Consider the following 12,532-nt stretch of genomic DNA (forward strand, 5'->3'; position numbering starts at 1 on the left):
ACCACAGCATGGCTTGCCAAGCAGTGCCATGTCCGCACCCAGGATCCGAACCAGCAAACCCCAGGCAGCTGAAGCAGAACGTGTGCACTGAACTGCAGAGCCACCAGCCCAGCCCAATGTGAGCTTTTTGAAGGAACTTTTACAGAGGTCTTTACATGTGATCCACAGAGTAACTCCACATGATAGACAGTGCAGGTTATAAAGCATCCTCACTTTCTGAAAGAGAATATTTAGGTTGGGTCCCATGTCCCATCCCTAGGGCTTTCCCCAAACCTCTTCTATGGGGCTCAGCTTCTTAGCACCTCGACTAGCCTGAGTTTGTTTTGCTTTGCTTTTTTTCAGTTTATGTCTTTTTTCTGTTTGAGACAAATGGGGAGGGGGCAGCAGATAACCCCTGCTGGTGTAGAGTTCAGCTGTAAGGCCACGTACAGTGCGATGGTGTTCCCTTGCTCTGAATAGGAAGGGGTAGGTTTGAGCTGTAGGTGCCGCTTAGGAAGAGCCCTTTCTAGAAGCTCCTTCTCTCTTTGTTCGTCAGAAAGAAGATGGTATGGGTGTTCATTTATATGACTGTTTTCTTCTGTAGTCTTTCCTTGAATATGTCTAATCTCAGGTTGGCTGCTGGGGTTAGGAAATCTAGAACATTTCTTGGGTTAAAGAGGATACAAAAACTCTAAATGGGCCTTTGTCTTTGCCATCACTTTCTATTTGCAATGTGTTCTGAAGGCCTTTAGGAGCGAATCCTCTCCATACCCTCCTGGGACATTCAGGATTGTGACAACGATCAAAGAGCAACGTCACAAACACGTGTCAGTAAACAATGGCCCCAAATGAAACACCTGCCACAGTCCTGAAAAAGTCTTGAAAAATTTTATCAGTTTATAAAACTCTGTGACTGTGATAATGTTTAGTAAATTACTTTCAACAGAATTAGTGAGGAAGCTTCTTTTTTATTTTAAACATCTCCGCAGGCACTAACGTTTTCCGTTTTCTTTTTTTTTTCTTTAAGATTGGTCCTGAGCTAACATCTGTTGCCAATCTTTTTCTTTTTCTTCCTCTCCTCCCCAAAGCCCCCCAGTACATAGTTGCGTATTCTAGTTGTAGGTCCTTCTGGCTGTGCTCTGTGGGATGCTGCCTCAGCATGGCATGATGAGTGGTGCTAGGTCTGGGCCCAGGATCGGAACCGGTTAAACCCTGGGCTGCCCAAGGGGAGCACACAGACTTAACCACTTGACCATGGGGCCAGCCCCCTAGGCACTAGTGTTTTATACTAGCTCATGTTTTTATGAGTAATTTTAGTGTAATATTCCAAGGAGGAGTAAAAGAGAACTTGGAAACTCATATATTTCTTTTCCTGGAAAATGAGAAGATTTTGTATGTTTTAAGCAGAATTTAGGAGAAAGCCACTGCTCAGTTTCAGAAAACAAGCATCAACAATAGGAATGGACTGGTACAAAGAGATGCAAATAAAAATGAAAATTGTAGAAAGGTGGTAACTTCAGATGATAAAAGATGTGAAAGAAGTCAAAAGGAAGGTTAGATAGCAAAGTACAAGAGAAAAATTACTTTGAAAGATTCCTCTACACAGTTCCTGTCCTTAAAGAGGTCAATCAGGTGAGGAGCCAGGCCCTGACAGTGCTGGGAGAGCACCAAAGGCACAGTGCAGAAGTTGGGGGCTGGGGGGGGGGGGGGGCGGGACGGACAAGCTATCATGGAAGGCTGCCTGGAGGAGTTGACATTTGAACCAAGCTCTTGAAAAATAAATGTAAAAAATATTGGCCAGCAAATAAGGTGTGACAGTGGTGAGAGAGAGAAAAAGCACAACTGTATTTAGGTCTGTGTGTGTACAGCAGGGCAAGGGTGAGGTGGTCTGCAAAAGGAGTCACAGAACTGACTTTGAGAGCCTGAGGATGGGGCAGAGATGCACTAACATGTGAACAAGTGATAGCTGTGTTTCCGACTTAGGTGCTGGGGTAGAGGACAATGCCGGCCTCTGTTGGAAGAGAGTCGCCTCAGGGCCTCACACTTAAAAGGCAGGCAGTAAATACTTGCCAGGTTGCATGAAGGGTTTTCTGGTTTTGTTTTTTCTGGTGAAGGAGTTAGAAGAGAATGGGAGAAGTGAGCCTGGGAGAGGAATAGGCTGGGTCTCGAGAGGGTGAGGAGAAGAGAAAGCCTGTGATTTATGGAGGTATTATTAGAAACTGGAAAGTCTGGAGAAGAAAAGCGGGCAGATAGAGGTGAAAGAAGAGACTCCAGAACACAGTGCTGCAGAGAAAGCAAAACGGGAGGGACACCCTGAGGCGAGTGGGGAGAGGCAGCACACAGAGACGAGAGAGGGGACATCACAGCAACACAAGCCCCGTCACAACACTGACACGTGGGCGTCGCCAGGGCCTGTGAAGACGACCGCGAGAACAAAGCCAAATCTGAAGCGACATGTAAAATGTCTGGAAACATTTAAAAGGAAATGTAGAAACCGCTCTTCTTCAGGCCTTATTTATAGCAAATTCTAGGATCCAAAATGCATTTCTAATGCAACAGTGTGGGTGTCTCTTGTGGTATTAGGATTAAATGGTTTATATAGAGAGAGTGAATCTGTCACTTTGATTGACTGGCATGTCAGTTCATTCAAATATCGAACTCTCTTTATTAAAAACTTAGATATTATTTTAGATACCACATATAGTAAGCAGAAAATTTCATAAGAATAAAAGTATGGTTTGGTAATTAGTAAACTCTTCTCACTATTGTCTTTGAACATAAGAAATCTGACCCCTTTTTTCTTTTTTTTTTTAAACAAATGAGCATATTGTCCTCAGCCCTACCTACAGTTATGGTATAGATCCATTACAAACACACAATAAGACCTCAGAAGTCTTATGGCATTTTCCAATGTTTGCATTCTAAATACTGTGGTCTCGCTGTCTTAAACTTTTTTCCTACCAAAGGTCTTTTTTTCCAATCAGAAATTATTTTTTAAAAATTCTTTCAATGTTAATTTATTTTACAGGTTAACTAAACACATTTTTAAAAAGCCCTACTCTGCCAAATATAACATTTGAATAATATTACGTGTGGTTTCTTGCTTTAAAAAAATATGTACACACACAAAACCTGTAGTGGACCTGTCTAGGAAGAAAGAACAAGAATGCTGTTTGAGCTCAAGTGTCAGAACCATAAGCACAATTTGCACATGCCCCAGGACAGCAGGGAAATACTTTCTTTTGCTCCACAATTTACCCAAAGCACATAGAGGAACTATCCCTCTGACACAGAAGTGTGAATAGATAATTCCTCATTTAAGTGTGGTTCCATTATATCTTTAATAAAATGAATATTTTTATTCTACAGAACTAGCTGGGAGTGAGATGGTGAAGAATAGAAGGGACATATTCTTGAACATGGAGAGGTAATTTTATTCAAGAGTTAGAGTGTCTGCCATAGGTCAGGCACGGTGCTAAGCAGTGAGCTAGGTTACAGAGGATGCAAAGAGACTAAGACAGAGTGTAAAGGGTCTTCGTGCTCTGCTGATGGATTTGGACTTCATGCTGTAGTAGTAGTAGGCACTTACATTTTGAAAACAGACTGGCAGCAATGGGGAACAGGAATTGATGGGAGATGCAGGGAGAAGTCAGGAGGCTACAGCCGTGGGTCCAGGTAAGAGATGCTGAAGGACTGGCCCAGAGCAGCGGTAACAGAGGAGTGGGGGGAGATGTGGATTCAGATTACTGTTGAGGTAGAATTGGCAGGATGTTATGATGGCTTGGATGGATGAGGAGAAAAATTAAAGTATGACTTTAAGATTTCCAGCACTGATGTTTGGCAATGAATGAACACAGGGAGAGTCACAGGTTGGAGAGGGTTTGGGATAATTTCAGGCAGAGATGCTTACAAGACACCCTGGGGGAAAGGTCCAATAACAGGCAGCTGGAAACAGGAGTGTGGCACTCAGGAGAGAGGTGAAGGCAGAAGGTACTTACTTATTTGGCAGTCCACACCATAGAAGTAATAGCTGACTCAGAGATGAGGATAAAATATCCCAGGACAAGAAATACCGAGTAACAAGAGGGCTAAACATTATTATTCAAGGAATGGACAAGAGAAAAAGAGTCTGAGAACGAGATAGAAAAAGACCAGGGCGAGAGGTAGGAAGATATGGAAAGAGTAATGTCCCAGGATCAATCAAGGGGAAGAGAAGGGGGAGGGAAGATGAGAGGCCACTATCAACTGTTTCAGAAGACGGAGTCTGTGAGGAGACTAACGGCTTTAGCATACAGACACTCACTTATGACCCATGAGAAAGAACTTTCGATGAGATGAAGTCTGAGGGCCTGATCTCAGTAGGTTGAGGATCAAATGTGAGATAGTTCTGTTGAGGGAGGGGGAGTATGGATGTCCCTTCAAAGAATCTGGAGGTCAACAGGGTGACAGATTACCTCTGGATAGTGACAGATTACCTCTGGATGGTGACCCTGCAGGGGACTGTCTTTTTTCATATATTTTTGTATTTGCCAATTTTCTAAGAAACATATTATTTTAATAATGAGAACAAAACAAACTAAGCGAAATTTAAGTGAGTGAAAAGGAAGCCAATTTTTAGAAGAATGTGGTGCCAAGGGTCCTCAGCTTTGAGAAATAGAATGGTGAGTGGAACAATCTCTGAGTTAGGTTCCTGTGCCAATTCTGCCAAGGATTGGCTATATAACCCTAAGAATAATATTTACAACTTCTCTGGGCCTCAACTATCTTACCTGTAAATAAAGGAGCTGAGCTGGAAAATCATGAAGGTGGTTTCTAGATGTGGAAGTTTAGGATTTAGCTTGTGTTGTGAGAATAAGCTCTCAAATATATCAGAAAAAAACCGATACTTAAGAAAATCCTATAATGAATTATGTAAAGAACAATTACTTTATAATGCAAATAATCACTCCAGTTTGTATGTTTTATAATTTCTGGTCTTGTTTCTGTGCTTTTCTTAGAGTGAGAAATATCTGCATGAATTATACGGTACCTTTTTGTGTTCTCTTCATTGTACCTTCTATTTTAAAAATGAAATTCAGGCCAAATCGGTGGCACGGTGGTTAAGTTTGCAGGCTCTGCTTCGGTGACCCAGGACTTGTGAGTTCAGATCCCAGGCATGGACCTATGCCCCACTCATCAAGCCATGCCGTGGTGGCGTCGCACATACAAGATGGAGGAAGACTGGCACAGATGTTAGCTCAGGGCCAATCTTCCTCAAGCAAAATGAGGAAGATTGGCAACAGATGTTAGCTCAGGGCCAATCTTCCTTATCAAGAGAAAAACATAATAAAATAAAATAAAAGGAAATTTAGTTCCTAACCCAGAGTCTCCTCTGTGCACCAACCAAGACAGAGAATAGAATTTTGTGGGTGAAGCTTGAAGGCTGCAGTTGCCAAGACTAAATATTTACCGCTTCCTTTAGAGTGTTCAAGGACAAAGTTTTTATTGAGCAATTATCACAGGCACCGAGGAAATAAAAGCATTGGGCTATATTTCATATCCATACACTCTTACATGTGATGAGTGGTCTGGTTTGGACATTTTTTAGTTATTTCTGTTTTGAGTGCTTTTAGGCAATGTACAGCAATGTAAATTAGTGGCCAAAGGCCCAGGCAGTGAAAAACATTAGACCAAACCTAAAAAAAAGTTATGTGGGAGCCAAGAAGTAGTTTAGAAATAAAAATCCTAGGATATTAAAGTTCAAAAGTACCTTAAAGGCCACCTGGGACAATCATCTTGCTGCAAGTGGGTGCCCTTCTGCCAGAAGGTATCCCACTTGTTCTTGGATACTTCTGGGAAAACATCCACAATTCCAAGAGACCGTTATTTGCTGACTAGCTCTAGTTAAGCTATTGGAAAGTTCTTTTGCAAACTGATCTGAAATCTACCTTCCTGACATCCACCCCTTAGCCCCAGTTCTGTCCTCCACATGACACTACTTCAGATCAGTACGCTACTGCTCATTGCTGGAATGTCTGTTGTCCTGGGGAATTTTACAGCGGAGCAAAAATGTTACAGCCTATTCTGCAAATTTATCTTTCCTTTCCTAATTACTTTTCCGGAAAGATGAGCTCTGAGCTGTTAGTCTATCATGTATATAATGAAATTAATTTGAATCTCTCTTAAAAACTTTAACCTAAATTTGGTATATTACGTTTTGTTCTGTGTAACAGCAGATCCTTTGACTGGAGTACGATACAAACTCTGAACTAGCCACCACTTAACCAAATTGTTGAATTAACCGATGCTCTCTCGCCCTCTGAAGAACATCCTGGCTAATGCCCCAAGCAGGTAGAATGCTCACAGCTAGCAGGCTGTTCTTGGAGGGGTCCACACACTTCTGTTCTTACCTGTTGAGCAGTATGCTAACCAAGACTCAGCTATATTTATTCTCTAACATTCTGTGTCAGTGTATTATCGTAATTACATAATTAAATAGTATATAGATAAAATATGAATGTAAATAGAAGAATTGTTTCTAGAACAAGTTAAAGCTTTAGAGAAACTAAAGTTGATTCAGTAAAAAGAATGCTATCAAATTAGGTGTGGCTAAGACAATTGTAGAAAATTGAGAAAAATTGTAAAAATCTACAGGGATTCTGCACTCACTTACTTTGCAAAGGCTTTTAAATTCTCACTCCCTTTAAAGTGGGCAGTGTAGATAATGCATAATAGATAACGGTTTATGCTAGATAAGCCATGCAGAGCTTTAAGAGTGGGCTTCTACTCAAAGACAGACTTTGTCCCTTCTTCAAAGATTGGTGAATAAACGTACATTTACATTCTTTTTTTCCCTAAAGATTGGCACCTGAGCTAACATCTGTTGCCAATCTTTATTTTTTTTTTACTTATTTTTTTATTTTTCTTCTTCTCCCCAAAGCCCCCCAGTACATTGCTGCATATTCTAGTTGTAGGCCCTTCTAGTTGTGCTCTGTGGGATGCCGCCTCAGTATGGCTTGATAAACAGTGCTAAGTCTGCACCCAGGATCCAAACTGGCGAAACCCTGGGCTGCTGAAGTGGAGCACACAAACTTAAGCACTCAGCCATGGGGCTGGCTCCCCTTTTCTTTCTTTTTTTTTTGAGCAATGAATTTTTTTCTTTCTTTTTTTTTTTTTTTTGCTTGAGGAAGACTGTCACTGAGCTAACATCTGTGCAATCTTCCTCTATTTTGCATGTGGGATGCTGCTACAGCATGGCTTGATGAGCAGTGTGTAGCTCCATGCCTCGGATCCGAACCTGTGAACCCTGGGCCGCCAAAGCAGAGTGCATGAACTTAACTACTATGCTACTGGGCCAGCCCCTTACATTTACAGTCTTTAAGTTAAAATTTAAATAAGTAAAAGATGTATTATATTTTTTATGATTTCTAGCTTTAATTACCTTTTTTAAACAATTGATCAATTATTGGCTCTGATGTAGTCAGGAAGAAGGCTCCTGCTGAAATTTATAGTTGACCTGTCTCTCAGGACACTGATAGAGGATTACTAAGATGAAGACATCATCACAGATGATGTTCAGACTCCATATAATCAAAGTGTGCCAAGAACTATACTAATTGAGATATGGTAGAAGTCAGTTACCAGGAACTATAAAAAAATAAAAATTAGTAAAAAAAACAGTTACTGTGTAGGCAGATTATATGGACATGGGCCAATAAAACAACTGGGTATGTAGAGTATTTAGCAGAAGCCAGAGAACTATGGAGAAAATATGCAAGCAACCCAGAAATTAAAGGATTAGATATAATGTTAAAAGGAAGGAGAAACTATGTACTCACTGGTAGACAAGCTTTATGAAGCTGTGTATTCAAAATGACGTTCTTTGAAAAAGCAAAAGGAGAACTCTAACTGGAAGAACTTTCCAGAAAGAGAGTGAATGAGAGAGCAAACAGACTAAGGGAAATAAAAGGCAAAGCAGGTATTTGGGACTTGGTTACAGAGAAACTTAAGAAATAGGAGATGAACAAAGCTTACAAAAAGAGTCACTGAAAAGTTTTAAGAAGTAGTTTACAGTGAGATAGTCCAGTTCACCAAAAATGGTTCAGATGGTCTCATGATTCTGTTAAGGCATTATTAATCTCTAAAAAAAGAATTGGGCAAACTTTAGGATCCCAGACATGTACCCCAATTGAAGCTACGTGAAATCAATGAACCAATTCTTGATGTTACTAAACATTCTAGCAAAAATATATCTGTAGTTAAAAGGTCCACTATTTTAGGAGGGATCATAAAGGATGAGAAATAGATATCCCTTATGTGCTTGGATTATAGCTTACTATTTTAACACTTCATATGGTACTTTGCCACCAACAAATGGCATTTACATACATGATTTTTTTAAAAAATTCATAAAACTCTGAGGTAGATATAATCTTTCCAATTTACAGGTGAGAAAATCAAACCCATGGATGTTGAATGATATGCCCAAGCTTACACAGCTGGAAAGTGGTTAGCAGACCAAAACTTGGTCCTTACAATTTTTTTTTTAAAGATCTTATTTTTTTCCTTTTTCTCCCCAAAGTCCCCCGGTACATAGTTGTATATTCTTAGTTGTGGGTCCTTCTAGTTGTGGCATGTGGGATGCCGCCTCAGCGTGGTTTGATGAGCAGTGCCATGTCTGTGCCCAGGATCCGAACCAACGAAACACTGGGCTGCCTGCAGCAGAGCGCATGGACTTAACCACTTGGCCACAGGGCCGGCCCCGGTCCTTCCAATTAAAAGTTTGGAAAATAAAGGAAAAAACTAAAATTTCCATTAATTCCAATAATTATCTTTTATGTATTCTCAGCTTCCCTCCCTCCACAGATTGTGGTCATTGGAATATCTTGTTTTTTCACTTAATATTGTATCATATGCATTTATCATGAGTACCTAATCTTCATATAGATCACTTAATGACTATACAATATTATTATATGTGAATTATTTCAGTTGAAATAATGCTATGGGTGAGTTGCTACTCTATAGAACCAAGACAAATAAAAAAATGACAGTTACTTAACCAGTCCTGTTATTTTTTGGTTTTGATTTTTTGTTTTTGCTATTATTTTGCTATTATCTGTAGAACTAAGATGCAAAGTCTTTTCTCCGCAGTTCACGTGTTGCAGTGGAAGTCACTTGAATGAAAAGCAACCCCTCCCTCCAGAAATATTCCATTTCCTCCTCTTCACAATATTTTTGAATTACTGTCTGTATATTTAATTCTGCACCCTCACCCTTCTCTATTCAATAATTGATAAGAAAAATGTGTGTGAATGAAAATATTTCCATATTTTATTCCCTATTACTTGCAAAGATAGTTATTTTACACAGAATGAGTGTACCTTACTGAGCAATAGTGAAAGCTATCTTAGAAGCATGGATAAAATCAATCGAGATTGAGTGAGAAAGTAAAATAGACGATGTTTCATTTTATTTGGCTCTTAAAGGACCACTTAGTCTTTTGCTTTCCTTAAAATACAACCACGCTGTATGGCACAAACTAAAAGAGTGACCTGGAAGTTGATTAATTTATCTGGAAAAGCATCAGCTCTCCATTTCAATTCATGCCATGATGACACAACCTAAATCAAATTTTAAATGAATGCAAACACAGCCACTCTCTAGGCTAAATTCTGGAAAAACACCTTAAGAATTCCAAGTGGTAGTCTTTGTAGATCCTGAGAGGCCTATATGTTGCTTTTAATTTAGAGAAGTGTCAAGATACGTTTCTCCGAGGGCCAAGAAAGAAGGATTATGCAACGGAATGAGATGATGCCATATTAAACCCAGAGCACTGATTGCTCAGTTTTAAGCAATTCCAAGCAAATGCTGTCATCATTTTGGATCCTTTACCCTACTCATGGCATCTCTGGGTTGGAAAGTACATTAGAGGCCATCCAGCCCAAACAGTCATCACCCACATCCCAATTCTACTGATAAGGCAGGCTTGGAAAAAGCATGGAAGCTTCCAGAGACAGCAGTGTGCCAGAACATTTGGTTATTTCTTACCTCACTCCCACAGTGTTCTGGCCAAACCCGTGTAGGCACAGGTCCTGAGAGGAGCCCTCCTCCCCTACACAGTGCCACTGTGACTTACCTCCCGAGGCCCGAGAGCGGCACTGCCCGGTCATGGGGCTGTACTCCTGGTTTTCGTCAGCGCACACACACAGGAAGGACCCTTCTACATTTTCACAGAAGGCTTCACCACACACACCACTGAGCAGTTCACATTCGTTCACATCTGGAAAAGGGAGCACAGATCAAGTCAGACGTGTGCCTCACTCCTGACAGCTCTTTATTTTACCAGCTGTGCCAAGGCTAGTAGGGTCTGTTGGAAGTGAGGCGATCCCCAGTGAACCATCAAACCCCTTCTGCTGTCTTGGGGAAGGGGCTCCTAAAGGCACGGCTGTACAATTTGATTTGTATGAAAGGACCACGGAAATGCAAAGTTAAGGTTCCAAATTCCAACTCTGGCTTTAAGGAACACCCCAGAATTGTATTGGAGGCATCGTATGTATGCTTCAACCATTTATTTTTGTCTTCCCTGACTGTTTGACCTAATGAGTTCTTAAGCCCATACTCTATTTTCAGTTCTTAATTCAAGGAAAATTAGCAGCACTGGTAATTCAGAAACCACAGAATTCTTTAAATTTATTTAAAAAATTGTTTTACATCAACTCAAATGTCTGAAAACATACTTCTCTAGCAGCCAAAACATCCATAATTTAATGACCAGAATTCAGGTTGTACATCCCTTTGAGAAATGAAGGAAAGCCCCCCATAAATATTCACTGGGCTATTAACCATTTATGTGAAACAAACTGGCCCAATCACTTCTCACTGATTTCACTATGCCTTTAAACATTCTGTTGATGTTCCACAGTGTAACTTCTTTTTGCTAAATATTTTTCTCGTGTACTTAAATATATTTAATTAAAACACAATCAAGGAAATTACTGATGAGTATGTTTTAGTCAACATTATGCAAGTACACAGCCCTAAAGAAAGGCTAATTTTATGTTTGACCTTGGCCCACACTACCTTCTGCCTTTTCTCCTCCTAAGAAATTTTATTAACGAGTGCCCAGTTCAGCAAAGTACCTGACTTGACATCTGAAATGCTCATGCATTTTATGCATTAAACATGCACAAACATCAGTTTCATGAGCACATTCTGAGATGGTCTATTTGAAGTTAAAAATTGGAGCAATTATCCAACTCATTTAGGAAAAAAATCCTATTTTCACCTGCTAGCCCCAGTTAATTGCACAAAAAGTTTATGCATCTTGACTTATTTGAATAATTACCTCAGTTTTCCATTTCACTTTGTATATAAACAGATATAAACCCAATGGGCTGGGTTTCGCTTATGAAAAGATATTGTAACATAAGGTAAAGCAGAGAGTTGGTATATTTAATCCACCTAGACAGTCATAATTTAGCCCAGAAAAATTGACTTTAGAAATTTGCCAGTTCACATTTATCAATTTTAGGTAAATGTCAAATGGAACTTTCTACTTTCCAACTTGTATTATTTACATGGCTATTGAAATCTCTCTACCAGATTGCATTTATTCAATCAAAAAATATATTCTAGTTGACTTCTACGGGCCAGGCACTGGGGAAACAATGACGAGTCAGGCAGACTCAACTCCTGCCTTCATGGAGCTTAGAGTCAAGTCAGGGAAATTAATCAGATAATCTTACAGGCTGTGATAAGTGCTAGGAATGAAAACTACAGAGCATGAAAGCACAGAATGGTGGACCCTAAGTGCAGAGGGGTTAGGGAGACAATGGGGGGGGGGTCAAGCTCTATCTGAAGGATGCGTAGGTGATAAGAAGTGGCAGAGGTGGTAGAGGCGGGGACGGACAGCCAGGGTCCAAGTAGAGGAAACACCATGGCCAAAATTTGGTCTCAGGGCTAATTTATCACTTAAATTCTACAGAACACTCAGTGTAGTGAGTGCATATAATAGATACTCAGTTACTAGTTTTGGAAGATTGACTAAACAGACAAATACAAGGACACCTGTTGAGTTCACTAAAATGATGATAAACCTTACTTCTCTACGGGTGATGTTTCGTGGGCTGAAATGAATGTTAAGATGGGTGTGGTGTGCTCATCCAGCTAGTGAAAAATGGACATTAGCCAGGGGCTCAGGAGCTATGTGGAGTCAGTGGTTTGACATCTCATACCTCAAGAGCTAACAGTTGAACAAAATTTACTGAGCCCCTCCAAACCGGCCAAACATTCCAGCCAGGGAAGAGAGAAAGTTCTCCCACCAAATGGAACTTGTTGTTTTAAAGAGAAGGAGGCTGCAGGCAGTATACACATAATTAAGTCACTTCCAAAAAGGCTGTAAATACGATAATAGAACTTGTTCAAGGTGGTATTCTGAGGGGTCTCAACTCAGCCTGAGAGTGAGAGATAGAGCAGGGACAGTATCTGGGGGGAGACGACATCTGACATCCAACTTTGGGAATGAGTGAGAGGAATCCAGGCTCAGACAAGGGGAGGTCGGGAGGATACTCCC

General features: G+C 40.4%; 1 protein-coding gene across 29 annotated transcripts in view; it reads right to left on the reverse strand.

Annotated features, from left to right (window-relative positions):
• Positions 1 to 12,532, reverse strand: part of LTBP1 (latent transforming growth factor beta binding protein 1) — a 382,661-nt gene that overhangs the window by 34,467 nt on the left and 335,662 nt on the right. For 24 of the 29 annotated variants that reach the window (XM_070236510.1, XM_070236508.1, XM_070236507.1 and 21 more), the window contains one exon: positions 10,097 to 10,240. The exons of the other annotated variants lie outside the window; for them this stretch is intronic. In XM_070236510.1, the coding sequence (XP_070092611.1) occupies positions 10,097 to 10,240 (144 nt within the window). The remainder of the gene's footprint in view (positions 1 to 10,096; positions 10,241 to 12,532) is intronic. 29 annotated transcript variants of the gene reach the window in all.

The sequence above is a fragment of the Equus caballus genome, chromosome 15, assembly GCF_041296265.1.
Source record: "Equus caballus isolate H_3958 breed thoroughbred chromosome 15, TB-T2T, whole genome shotgun sequence".
NCBI classification, from domain to species: Eukaryota; Metazoa; Chordata; class Mammalia; order Perissodactyla; family Equidae; genus Equus; species Equus caballus.